The following is a 14,043-nucleotide window of genomic DNA, read 5'->3' as shown; positions in this document are numbered from 1 at the left end:
ATTTTCACGAACTTAAATTTCCATGAGTGCCAACAGCTGAAAAACTTTGGTTTGAGTATCTGTATTCTTTTTTTTTCAACATATTTTACTGATTCCTTTGGAATTTCATACAATGCACTCTGATTACACTCATTTTCCTCCCAGGTCTGCCCCCTATCTTCATTACCACTCTCCCCAAAAGAAGAAAGACTTGCCTCCCCACAGAATAAGTGCAGTTTGTGCTACTCACATACTCAGTGGAGCATGGCCACACTCCCAGTAGCCAGCCCCTGAGCATCAGGCTTCTAAGGAGGGCCAGGAGTACCAGGGCTTGTCTTGTGTCCTTTCAATTTTTATATAAGTAGAATTATTCAGAATGAATGTTACGCCTGTCTTTTAAACTTCAGTATTATAATGTGAGTTCTGACGGTGTTATCCTACGTGATTCAGGATTCCATCTACATATCTATGGAGTGTGCCATTGCAGAAAAGGGTCGCAATTATTTTATCAATTTCACTGTGGATTTGTACCCAGGCTCTGTTTTTCAACATATAAGTAGTGACCTTTGATGGACTAGTCGGACATCATTGAGAGGAAAAGCCTTTGGTCTTGCAAAGATCATATGCCCCAGTACAGGGGAATGCCAGAGCCAGGAAGCAGGAGTGGGTAGGTTGGGGAGCAGGGTGGGGGGAGGGTATAGGGGACTTTTGGGATAGCATTTGAAATGTAAATGCAGAAAATATCTAATAAATTTTTTTTTTAAAAAAGTAGTGACCTTTGTTGAAGAAAACACGTATGCATTTCTCTAGGGCATAAAACCTCGGCGTGGAGAGTCTAGCTCACAAGACATGCATTGTTCAGCTTTAGTGGGCTGATAGACAGCCTTCCAAAGATCGTACAAGTTTGCACTTCCAAAGAAAGTATAAGCTTTCATTACTCCACCATCCTATGTGATCTTAGGCATTTCTGTCGTCGTCTTCATTGTGCTTCTTCTGACGGATGCACAACACTATCGCCCTGACTTATTTTTGACTGACAGCCTGAGAGATCTGATAGCATATGAGAGTCAGTGTAAGACAGTCTGTCCCCCTCATAAGGGTTTTAGGGAAGAAATAAATTGAGAACTAATCCTTGGCCCATGGACCACTCAATAAGATCAAAGAAATAAAAAAGAAGGAAAGATAAGACGAAGCTAGTAAAAAATGTTTTTTATTTTTTTATTTTTTTATTTCTTAAAAGTGCATCATTACTTTGAAGTCGTTTCCAAGAGGATTGTGAGAGGTATTTCAAGGGAGCCCTCTTGGGGGGTCTTTGAAATAAGCTCCTTTGGTTTGAAGAAAACAGAGGACTTGGTGGTAACCCTGGTCCTGGAAGGCTGGTGTCTGCCTGCCCGTGATGCAGGATGCTAGGAAGAGAACATTGCTGGTATACGACTCCCAGGATATTCTGAGCAGAAGCCCACAGCTGTCCATGAAACCACACAGGAGAGAGTCTTTCCCTGTCTTGTTCCATGAGTCAGTTGGAGTAATAATGGGATTTTGTCAGTAAGAGGCTCAACTCTTAACTGCCCGCACCCTTAGAAGTTTGCCTGCAGCTTAGGCATCAATCTCTGGGCCAGTGGACTTGGAGAATGCGGAGGTTTAGCTAAAGTCCTCCAGGCTAGTAAGCAGGGATGTCTGTTAGGTTGGGAGAAGAGGGGCTCTTCTTCTTAGCTAAGCAAGAATGCACATTCTCACCCTTCTCCTAAACAATGGGCAAAGAGAAAAAGCCTGAAGATGAGCGGTTAGGAGAGCCTAGCTCCAGAGGCATCTATCCTTTCTCCAAACCACCTCTGTGGGCTCTGCCCTTCACACCTTTTACCTCTGTTGTATAGCTGTTTCCTCTGGATCAAAATAGTCCTGATACTGTAGCGGGAGGGCTCAGGAAGCTCACAAAACTCGCCAGGAACTTAACTTCTGCAGCTCCTCCCGGTGGCTGTGTGTTATAATCATGTTAACAGTCGCCTGGCAGAGGAGGAGGCTCCTCTAGTGTATCAAACTTCCCATCCTTATTTCCAGTCTCTGGGAGTCCTCACTCAGGGTGGTAGGACTTTTTTTTGTGTGTGTGATGCACCTAGCTGCTCAAGTCACTCAGACCATAGGTAACTGTAATAACTAGTCCCCCAGATTGTACTTGGAGATGTTAATTTCTCTGTCTGTCATTATTTTTGTACCCCAGGGCGAGTAGGCACTTCATAACAGCGTGTCTTTCATTCTTCTAGTGGAGTCTTTGCTAGAGCGAATGAAGGTCTTCACCTTTGACAAAGTTCAATTTATCAATTTGTTTTTATACAGATCATGTACTTAGTGTTATATCTAAAAATTCTTTAAACACGGGGTCACATGGCTTTCCTTCTGTGTTTTCTTCTAAAATTTTATAGTTTTATGTTTAGAGATATAATTCAATATGAAATGACACATGAGTCACACCTCACATAAGCTGAAGTGAATTTTTAAGCGCTTTGGTCTCAGGCATCCACTTGTTCTCTCTCTATTTGTTGAAGACACAGCCTGGTCTTCATGTCTTTGTCAATGCCTTACTCTCTGTCGGCTCCTAAAGCAAAGACTATAGGCTGTGCAGCTTATGAACAGTACACATTCAAGCATGCTTTGCTTGTTTAGGCCTGATTCACAAGAGCTTCCTCTAATTAGTGAGAGTTTCACTACCTACTCATTTCCAGTGCCTTGAGGAGAAATGTTCTCTGTGAGTTTTGGCACTCTTTTTTTTTTTTTTCCTTTCCAACTTTGTATCAGTCAGCATCTAGTTTTTCAAATGTTTCTAAGTTACCAATGAGGGTACCCAGGCTGTGAGTTTCTTTGTGGGAAAGCTTGAGATTCTAAATGCAGTGTCTTCGTTACATACACCCCTAGTCATGGTGTATAGTTGTTATGAACTGAGCTTTGTAAGCTTGCATAGTTTAAGTAAGTTGTCTATTTCATGTATATTTATGATATATTATCATAAACATTAGCGGTTTCCCACATTATCCTTTTGCTACCTGTAGCATCTGTAATAATATGACTCCAATCTCCTAATACCAGTAACTCTGTCTTTATTCTTTGTTTCCTGAACAACTAGACTATAAATTTACCAATTTTATTACTTTTAAATTGATCTCTCTCTCTCTTTTATATTTCTTTTGTTTTCATTATTGTTCATCACATCTTTTATTATTATCTCCTCGCGTCTGTTTTCTTTTGGCTTAACTCACCTCTTGTTTCCTCAGCATACGGTGAAAGTGACAGCCAGTGTTCTGAGACCTGGATTCATTTCTGATTGAGGAGTTTGATGGTGTAAATGCCCTTCATGACTGCTGTGTTATCTATATTCCACGTTTACAATATATCCAGTTTCAAAATACTTTATGATCATTTTGTAATTTGCTTTTGACCCACAGATTATTTAGAAGTAGGCTGTTTACAGCTTTTTTCATAGATTGTTGTTACTGATTTCTAATTTTGTTATGGAATATACTTCTCCATCACCTGAGTCCTAAATTTATTGAGGCTTGTTTTAGTATAACATAGACGTCATTTTGGGAAATGTTCTGTTGTACCTGAGAAGAATGTGTGTTCTGCTACAGCTCGAAGAGATGGTTGGTACATATCAGTCACCACGATTTGGTTTAGAGAGTTGTGCTAATCAGTGTAGTCACTAATTTCCCACTTACATATTAATCCAATATCAGGAGAGAAGTATTTCAATCCTTAGCTTTCTTTTTGCTTTCTTTAATTTTCCTTTACAGTTCAGATATTGCTTGATGTAGTTTGAATGTCTTGTTAGATGCAGAGATACTTAGAATGATGTACTAATACATATACTAATGACGGAATGAAATTTTATCATTATGAATTTCATTATTTCTTAGAACATTCTTTACTATGATAAACTTGGACTGATATCAATACATTCCTCTTTTCTCTCCCTCCTTTCCTCCTTCCCTTTCTCTCCTCTCTCCCTGCATCCCTTTCCCCTTTCCTCATACCCCACCCACCCCACCCTCTTTCTGCTTTCTTCTGTTCAGATCATCTCATTTTTGTAATGTAAGCTAGCTTAGAACTTGCGATCCTCCTGCTCATATCAAGATTCCAAGTGTACGTCTCTATGCCCACCTCAGTTTACTTTAGATCACTGTAGCATGATATACCTTTCTTTATTCTGTGACTTTTTGATCTTTGTGTCTCCATTTGATATTATCTTTAAAACCTAATCAGATGACCTGTGCCTTTTCATTGGAATGTTTGGATAATAATTTACATTTAATGTGTTATTGAGACACACACACACACACACACATACACATACATCTATATGGTTTATTACTCTTTCTTCCATATTTGCCTTTATTTTAAAGGTCCATTTTATTTAGATGTTCACCTGTTTACTGTCATGTGTTTAAATTTACCCACCTTTATCTACCTTATCACTTTCTCTTTCTAGCTCCTCATTTGATGGTCTTGTTAGGTGTGTGTTGTCCCTTTTCAGGCCATTTGACCTTCCAGCTTGCATTAAGTATTTTAAAAATATAGATGTGTGTAAACTGCCATGGGAGATAAACTATTGTAGCTCCCGAGATTTCTTTCTTAGAGATTACAAGTTCAAATAAGATGTTTCAGAGTGAACATAGATAGTTCTTGTTCAACATCCTAACTTGTTGAAGAATAATGGAGTAATCAACTTTATTATTTCCAGTTAACCAACCAACCAATCAAGTCCAATTAACCAGTTCCTTTGATATGTTTTTCCTCAAAATTATTTGTAGTTACTGTCTTCCTTATCAGCTAAAATTGTGTTTCTCCAAAATTCTGATGTTGACATCTGAATTCTTTGTACCTCAAGTGTGGTTTTATTTGGTGCCTTTTTAAAAAAAATATATTTTAATACATATTTTCCTCAATTACATTTCCAATGCTATCCCAAAAGTCCCCCATACCCTCCCCCCTCTCCCCCATTTCCCTACCCACCCATTCCCATTTTTTTTTTTTTTTGGCCCTGGCGTTCCCCTGTACTGGGGCATATAAAGTTTGTGTGTCCAATGGGCCTCTCTTTCTAGGCGATCTTTTGATACATATGGAGCTAGAGTCAAGAGCTCCGGGGTACTGGTTAGTTCATAATGTTGTACCACCTATAGGGTTGCAGGTCCCTTTAGCTCCTTGGGTACTTTCTCTAGCTTCTCCATTGGGAGCCCTGTGATCCATCCACTAGCTGCCTGTGAGTATCCACTTCTGTGTTTGCTAGGCCCCGGCATCGTCTCACAAGAGACAGCTATATCAGGGTTCTTTCAGCAAAATCTTGCTAGTGTATGCAATGGTGTCAGCGTTTGGAAGCTGATTATGGGATGGATCCCTGGGTATGGCAGTCTCTAGATGGTCCATCCTTTCGTCACAGCTCCAATCTTTGTTTCTGTAACTCCTTTCATGGATGTTTTGTTCCCAATTCTAAGAAGGGGTACAGTGACCCCACTTTGGTCTTCATTCTTCTTGAGTTTCATGTGTTTAGCAGATTGTATTATATATCTTGGGTATCCTAAGTTTTGGGCTAATATCCACTTATCAGTGAGTACATATTGTGTGAGTTCCTTTGTGATTCTGTTACCTCACTCAGGATGATGCCCTCCAGGTCCATCCATTTGCCTAGGAATTTCATAAATTCATTCTTTTTAATAGCTGAGTAGTACTCCATTGTCTAAATGTACCACATTTTCTGTATCCATTCCTCTGTTGAGGGGCATCTGGGTTCTTTCCAGCTTCTGGCTATTATAAATAAGGCTGCTATGAACATAGTGGAGCATGTGTCCTTCTTACCGGTTGGAACATCTTCTGGATATATGTTGGTGCCTTTTTTTAAGGACCAAATAAAGAAAAAAAAATAGACATATAAGCATGCCTTAACACAATAAGGACTGGCGTACCTATAAAAATATTTGATGAGTACATCGGTAGAATATAGAACAGAGCATTATTAGGAGAAAATAGCCACCAGAAGAGAGGCTTCAGGAGCAAAGAAGGCTGCCAGCGTTTTAACCTTAGGCTCATGGTCTCCAGCATTATTGGGGAAATGGAACTTTGTTGTTTGACACATGAAGCTCTGTCTGTGCTTTGTTGTGTCAGGCCCAGGAAACTAGCACAGGGTTTCAGTGTTCCGACTGCTCTCATTATCATCTTCAGGGAGCGTATGTCATACCAAAGGGGAAGACGCCCTCCACACTTCCCACCTTGTTATAGCTCAGAGGACTCTGCCCTGTGACTTTCTACTACTCTTTGGTGGTTGGCACACTGAATAGATGTGTTTCACCATCTAATGGGGTGCTTTTTCTTGTAATTAAAAAATTATTAATGATTTTGTTAGTTTACATTTCAAATGATATCCCCCTTCCCAGTCACCCACCCACAACACCCAGTCAGGAAGAGATTTTATTCTCTTTCTGGGAGCAACTTAGTAATTCTGTGAGATAAATATTCTCAGTTGTAATTTCTACAAGAAAAAAATTTTCCTTTATTCATCAACTGACTTTCAGAATATGGGGTTTGTCATGTTCCTTAAAGTCATTCTGGTTGGTAAAGCTACTTTCAAATAACAAACTCATCAATCATAGATTTCCTGGACTTTCATAATATAGTTTAGTTCTCAAATTTACAATCCTTTTGCTGAAGATAATTTAGCTTTTACATTTCAAAATCCTCTTGCTGGATAGATTTAAGCTGTATAGTGTTTGAATAATGTATCCCTGATAAGTGATAGAGTAGATTCCTACAAAGAGCTGGACTAGCAATCCTTGACCTGATTTGGGTGGTTTCAACTTGAAATATGAGAGGTCAAGGAAATATCCTCATAAAATTGCAAAACACAGTCTGATAGCAGACTTGGGAGGCCAAAACCCACACTCAAGTCTCAGGTGCTTACTTTATAATTCCTCCTGAGTATTAAAGAAAATCTGAATCTTTAATAAAACGCGAATGCCTTTTAACTACGTAAGTTCATATAAATGAAATACATTTTGAAATATTCCTGCAACCTTTTACAGGAGAGTAACCACACCTGTAACACAACAGTAGGGAATACTTACGCTTGGGATATGTCTATAGAACAATAAATAGACTCTTCTGTCAAGAGGTATCTATTCAAACAAACTCTAAAGCCCAACGGTGAAAAATGCTTGGCATTAAATGATGATAAATGGAAAGAGAAGAAGAAACTCTGGGTTTGTTTTTTGTTTGCTTTTTGTTTTTTGTTTTTGTTTTTGTTTTATTTTTTTTAATCACCCATCCAATTAGAGAGAGACCAGGAAATGTGTTAATTCCTTGAAGAACAAAGTAGAGCCATTTCGCTTTATGCACCATAGAATCTTACAGAGTTACGTTTACATGATAACTACAGACATATTGGTGAGTATTTTTTTTTAATCAACAAAGAAGTGACAGGATATTGGTAGGTACAATAACCATATAAAAGAAAAGGCTTTTTAAATTTCAGAGAAAGAATAGGTTTGATTGTGTGAGCCTAATGGATTTTGGGAGCTTCCTTAGAAATGTCATCCTAATACTGCACTCACATGCTATTTCCATGAAGAGGGAAGACTTAGCTGACCACTGAAGGGAGCTCTTTGTTGTAAACATCTTCACAAGGAAAGATATCATGGCTTTTGATATAAGAGTGCATCTCACAAAGCTAGACTGCCTGAGTTTGGGCCCTGGCCCACTCTCTAGCTCTGTGTCCTTGGGCAGATTACAGAGCACTCTTTACCCCAGTTTCCCTTTCACCAAGACAAGAGATGATAGCACAAGCTCCTTTGGCTTGTCAGGAGATTCAACAAAATTCTATGTGTGTAGAGCTTATAGATAAACCAATTATATTTTGTCTTACCACAGCTATGTTTGTAACTGGTAGTTTCCCTTCTCGAGGATGGATGCAACATGATCACATGATTTTTGGTATAAACATTCACAATAGCCAGTGCATAAAATTTTCTTTTATGTCAGGCACTGGATGAATGTTACATATTCTGATTTCATGTTGTTTATCCTGGCCAAATTTCCATGTTTTAATTTTGGTGTCATTTTGTTTCAAGCATACCTCCTGAGAGTATCATGCCCTTGTACCCATAAAAGATTCCTCTGTTTTGACTGTTGGAAAGGTGGCTCAGTGGTGAAGGGTGCCTGCTGTTTTCCTATAGGACTTGAGTTTGGTTCAAGGCACCTATGTTGGCTGGTCCACAACCACCTGCAACTCCAGCTCTAGGGGATTTGTCGCCCTCTTCTGGTCTCTCTGGACACATGTAGCACACACACACACACACACCAGACACACACACATGGATATAAATAAAAATAACTAGGAGAAATCTCCAAGATTCTTCTGTTTTAATCTGCAACAGAAATATGTAAATATAATTATCTCATATTTAAACGTAACTATTGCCCACTATTTCCTGTTCTCTCTCTCTCTCTCTCTCTCTCTCTCTCTCTCTCTCTCTCTCTCTCTCTCTCTCTTTGTCTTTCCTGTACAAACCAACACAGTTACCATTGTTTTCGATTTTAATTTAAAACATCTGACATTCTCTTTAGGTTTTTAAGGTATGGTCACTATCAAACACCTTCAAAGTCCACTCTTTTCTCTAGCTTTCACTCATGCAAGCTGAGATTTACCACTTCCTTCTACAAGACCCACTTTGTGGGATGACACTGCTAAAGTCCTCGGAACAGTGCTTGTAGATTCTGGGGACAGTTTATTGACCCAAATAAATCTTCATTATATCTTCTGTGGATTCTACATGCCATTGACATATCAAATTCTTTTCTTATTTTCATTCCTGCTTTACACCTCTATCCTTCTCCCTCCTTTGTATTTCTTGTCACTTCAGTCAGGAGAATGTTCGGAGGGTTGTGCAGAAGTTTCTATCTTGGCAGAAATTTGACAGTGTATTTTGAGTGGTGTGATAGGAAACAAGAAAAGGTTGACCAAGATGTGAGAAGAAATAATGTCACATAATGTACAATTTAAAATGAAAGTGTTTGTGTCTCAAGAAAGGAAAATGTTAAGAGAGACATGATACAACCTTCAGTCGCCCAAAGGGATGGCATGTAGCTCAAGAAATTGGTTCTGTGGCAGGCAAATTATTCCTGTCCAACTCACTGAGAGGAGGATGGGTGATTCAAATGTAGAACTGAGCAATTTAATGTCTAAGGTATTTTCCTATCCCATGCTTCTGTCAGTGTAAGCCTGACACTTTTTAAATGTGAAATGAAAAATAGTTTTCTTCCCCACATTTACTTTACATAAGGATTTGAGTAGAATCCTTATGAAGAACATATCTGCATCTAGAAATTTTGATTTAAGTTTGAGGTATGATGTAGAAATTCCTATGTGATGATATAGGTCAGTATTTAGATAGGATGAGTTTACTAAATTGTTTTCTTTGGGAATTTTATGATATAGTCTTGTGATACAGTCACATAACATCATCGTTATTTATAGTGACCAATGCTTTAAAATACCTTAAAAGAGTATCATAGTGCAAGACACTGGATTGACTTCAGAGTAAATGCAGTTACTGTATAAAATTCGGTGATGTGATTTGGGATTTTGTAAGAAATAGAACATGATGCAATACATGTGGTAAGTAATATAAGCTATTCTGTATAAAGCTACAATTTTGGGTCTTTGAAGAGTCATGTACTAAGATGAAATAAGAAGTAATAGAGGAAAGGCAGAGAGAAGAGAGAACGTCAGAGGAAGTCTTCAGACTTGTAGAAGCTGAAAAGGAAGAGCATTGGTTGTAGAAGATGCAAAACTCTTAGGAATACTTAATGCTCCTGAGTTACAATTCTTATAAAATTATTTTAGTTTGAATGTTGGAGGGCAAGGACCCGAGTTTGATTTCCAAGATTCACATAAGGTGGCTTATAGTCACTGGTAGTTTTGGCTCCAGATGAGACACATCTGGCCTCCAAGGGCATCTGTACTCATGTGTACATCCTCACACAGCCACAGTTTTAAAAAATAAAAATAAATCTCTTGAAAAAAAAAGCTGCAAATTTTGACAACTCAAGAACCTTTCATGTTATTCCTCTAGTCTGGCGGCAAGAAGAAGTTGCACAAATTTGCCATTATTCAAGTGAAGCTGAAAGGAAGGCTGCTCTGTGTGAGCTATTGGAAAAAGAGACACAGATGATTGCTTCCATCGGGAGACATAGATCCGCTGCTCGTATGGAGAGGCAGGATGCAGCTATCCAAGCTTTTCTGGATAAGGTTAGTGAAGAGATTTTAACTGGAATGTATTTAGAGTTTAACCACTAGGAATAATAAACTAAAGGAGAGACCTATACCACAAGAACTTCCATAAAATTTTGACATTTGGATAGTTCTTTAAATCCTACATATTTGCTCTTTTAATACAGCTGACTAGTCAAACTATACCCTCAAATAACAGAGAACATGAGAGTCCCATGCTCCTAACTAAGGGGCTTTGGTTATGGGAGAAAAGGTGAAGTGATTATTTGAATTTGGAGAGTTTTACACTCTGATAGTGTACAAAGTAGTAAAGTCCCTGAATGCCTGGGCCTGGGGCACCTAGTGGTCACCACTTTGGTAGTTAGCTGGAGACCTGTGCTTATGCTTTGACTCACCATAGTTCTAGTTGATTTGACATTTCTGACCAATGACTATTTTACTGTTGAAAGGCAAGAAAATGTGCAATTAAGGAGAAAAATAAACCAGTTACCCTTTTGTCGTCAAACTGCCTGTTGATACTGAAAGCCCGTTTCCACAGTAACAAATTTCCTTTTATAAACCTGATATTTCCAGACAATCAAAAGCTAATCCATCCATCCATCCATCCATCCATCCATCCATCCATCCATCCATCCATCCAGAAAGGAAGAAGAAAAGGATACAGTTTTCTGTGATACTTGATGGTCACAATTCTCTTTCACTGACTCTTGTCATCTTAGAACATTTTTTAAAACTACATTGTTTATTCCTTTAAATGTCCTTCTGTCATCTCGTTTGGCCAATCTTCTACGTGGCTATGTGATTATAACTGGCTTTGATTTTAGTTCTGGCTCCAGACTGGATCCTCAGGAACTTCTAAATCACACATCCAATTCCTACTGTCTTCTGCCCTTTGGACATCCCAGGCATACACCTCAGGGTGATGTGGTAACCTGAACCTCTACATGAGCCCTGTTCTTTTTGTTTTTAAACTTTTTATTGGTTATTTTATTTACTCACATTTCAAATGTTATTCCCCTTCCCAGTTTACCCTTCAAAACCCCCCTATCCCACCCCATTTCCCTGCTTCTATGAGGGTGCTCCCACCTCAACAACCTAGCACTCCTCTATGCTGGGGCATCAAGCTTTCACTGGATCAAGGATCCCCCTTCCCATTGATGCCTGACAAGGCCATCCTCTGCTACATATACAGCTGGAGTCATGGGTCCCTCCATGTGTACTCTTAGGTTGGTGGTTTAGTCCTAGGAGCTCTGGAGGGGTCTGATTGGTTGGTATTGTTGTTCTTCCTATGGGACTGCAAAGCCCTTCAGTTTCTTCAGTCCGTCTCTTAACTCTTCCATTGGGGACCCCGTATGTACCCTGTTCTGTAGAGCTCATGGAACCTCTCTCTGTGAGTGCCACATCTACTCACTTGCTCTACATCAGCAGTTCTCAATATGTGCTTTGTGACCACCTCCGGAGGTCAAAATAACCCTTTCACAGGGGTTGTCTAAGACCATTGTAAAGTACAGATAGTTACATTATAATTCATAACAACAGCAAAATTTAAGTGATTCTGGATATCCTACTCAACTGGATTATTTTGTTTCCACATGAGGCCATTATTCCAGTTTAAGTTCTCAGAGCTCTGTTCTATCATCCAAATGACTACTGGGAAGATCTTCATAGGGACACCTGGATCCTGTCCTTTTGTATTTCCACGTAGGAGCTATGATTTTAATCACCTCTTGTCTGTGCAGCCCCCTTATCCCATTGTTGTCTTATCATCATATTTTTTTGTCTACTACACTACTCAGCTCAGTCATGCTCAGTTGCTTGCTCATCTCCAGAAAGACCATGTACTTTGATGCTTTTGCATCTAACTCACTTCTGTGTGGTGCTTTTATATCAGGCACCCACCTGATGCATCTGGGGTATTTGTGAGAGATGGAGGCCTCTGGGTACCAATGGACAAGAAAGACAGGGAGCACTCATCTATCCTTATGTGAAACTTGTCTTCTTCAGGACTTCCTCTTTCTGACTTCTCTTAGTTGTCAGATACTTTCCCTTTCAAGTGAACATGAATGCTCTCCTTCTTCCAGGGAAGGAAGGGTTAATACCTCCTGTGATGGTCTATATATTCTTGCACCAGGAATGGCACCATATGGAGGTGTGGCCTTGTTAGAATAGGCGTGACCTGGTTGGAGTAGGTGTGTCACTGTGGGTGTGGGCTTAATACTCTCACCCTAGGTGTCTGGAAGTCAGTCTTCCACCAGCAGCCTTTGGATGAAGATGTAAAACTCTCAGCTTTGTCTGTGCCATGCCTGCCTGAATACTGCCATGCTCCCACCATGATGATAATGGACTGAACCTCTGAACCTGTAAGCCAGCCCCAAGTAAATGTTGTTTTTTATAAGACTTGCCTTGGTCATGGTGTCTGTTCACAGCAGTAAAACCCTAACTAAGACAGAAGTTGGTACCAGGGTCGGGGGTATTGCTGTGATTGGCCTGACCATGCTTTTATTTGAAAGAATGTGGATTTGGGGACTTTGGATTTGGAAAGCAGTGGAATGCTTTAAATTGGGGCTTAATGGGTCATCCTAGTAGGAATATGGAAGACTTAGTTGCTGGGAGTGATTTGAACTGTGTTGACCTGGCCCAAGAGATTTCAAAGGAGAAGAATTTCAGAATGTGGCATAAAGACTGTTTTTGTGGTATTTTGGTGAAGAATGTGGCTACTTTTTGCCCTAGACTGAAAAGTCTGCCTGAGAAGAGCCTCAGATTAATTGCATTGACAAGGGAAGTTTCAAAAAAGCCCAGCAGAGACTTTGTTCTTTGGTTAAGTCTTATGAAGAGAAGTTTAAACTAGCATAGCAAGCTTAGAAAGGAAAAATATAAAATACATGGTTCGAGTATTAAAGGGGTACCAGGAAGTTAAATGGAGCAAAATTCTGTGTTCTAGGAGATAACAGATTAAGGGAGTAAGATCCTACCCAGCTGAATTTAGATTCAGGCATGGGGTACACACCTTTAATCCCAGGAGACAGCCATGCAGATCTCTGTATTCAAGGCCAATCTACAGAGCAAGAACCAGGATAGCCAAGCTTAGGCAGTGAAGGATTTGGAAAACATAAAGCCAGTGATAATGTAATAGTACAAGGGGGTCATGTTCTAGTTCTGTAAGCAGCAGAACTTGGCAGCTTCAGTCATGTGGCTTTGGCTCTAGCGTTAAGAATGGAAGGAACTACTGGGACAATTGATGCTGGTTAGCTGGAGCTAAGAAATTAGCAGTGATTAAGAAGAGACCAGCATCACTGAGTTGAAATCTGGGAATTGTTTTCTGGGAGCACAAAGAAGCTGTGTTCCAGAGATAGCCAAGGTTGTACTTTGTGCGGTGGCTGGACTTGGTAATGTCTAAGAGTCACCTAAGTGGTACTGGTTTTGAAGACATGAAGGTGTCATGAAGAACAGCTGAGGCTCGGCACTGTTGAGAGGTCATGGAAGGCCATTGGAGAAGGTATAGCCTCAGCTGTAGTTGATGGCCCAGGACTGAAGGGGTTATGCAAAGGATTTGAGGCTTGGCACCATGAAGAGAGCCTTTTGGTGAGAGGCTATTGGTGAAGCCTAGTTGGAGTGGAACACCCTTGTGTATTGGAGATGACAGTACCATGGGATGATCACCAAGAACAGCAGCTATAGTGGAGCAGATCAACATGAACTTAGAGTGCTACAGAGGGCAGAGCTGGAGAAGTGATGCCAGCCTTTAGGAGGAGCCCAAAAGATCAAGTGGAATCCCAGACACTGAAACAAGAAGC

The 14,043-nt window shown here is 39.9% G+C and overlaps 1 protein-coding gene across 1 annotated transcript in view; it reads left to right on the top strand.

Moving 5' to 3' along the window:
• Iqub (IQ motif and ubiquitin domain containing) overlaps positions 1–14,043 on the top strand; it is a 64,429-nt gene that overhangs the window by 24,698 nt on the left and 25,688 nt on the right. Inside the window, exon 8 of the mRNA XM_021164903.1 lies at positions 10,092–10,267. Coding sequence (XP_021020562.1) covers positions 10,092–10,267 — 176 coding nt within the window. The remainder of the gene's footprint in view (positions 1–10,091; positions 10,268–14,043) is intronic.

Source organism: Mus caroli, chromosome 6 (assembly GCF_900094665.2).
Source record: "Mus caroli chromosome 6, CAROLI_EIJ_v1.1, whole genome shotgun sequence".
Classification (NCBI taxonomy): Eukaryota; Metazoa; Chordata; class Mammalia; order Rodentia; family Muridae; genus Mus; species Mus caroli.
This window is presented reverse-complemented; position numbering and strand designations above follow the sequence as displayed.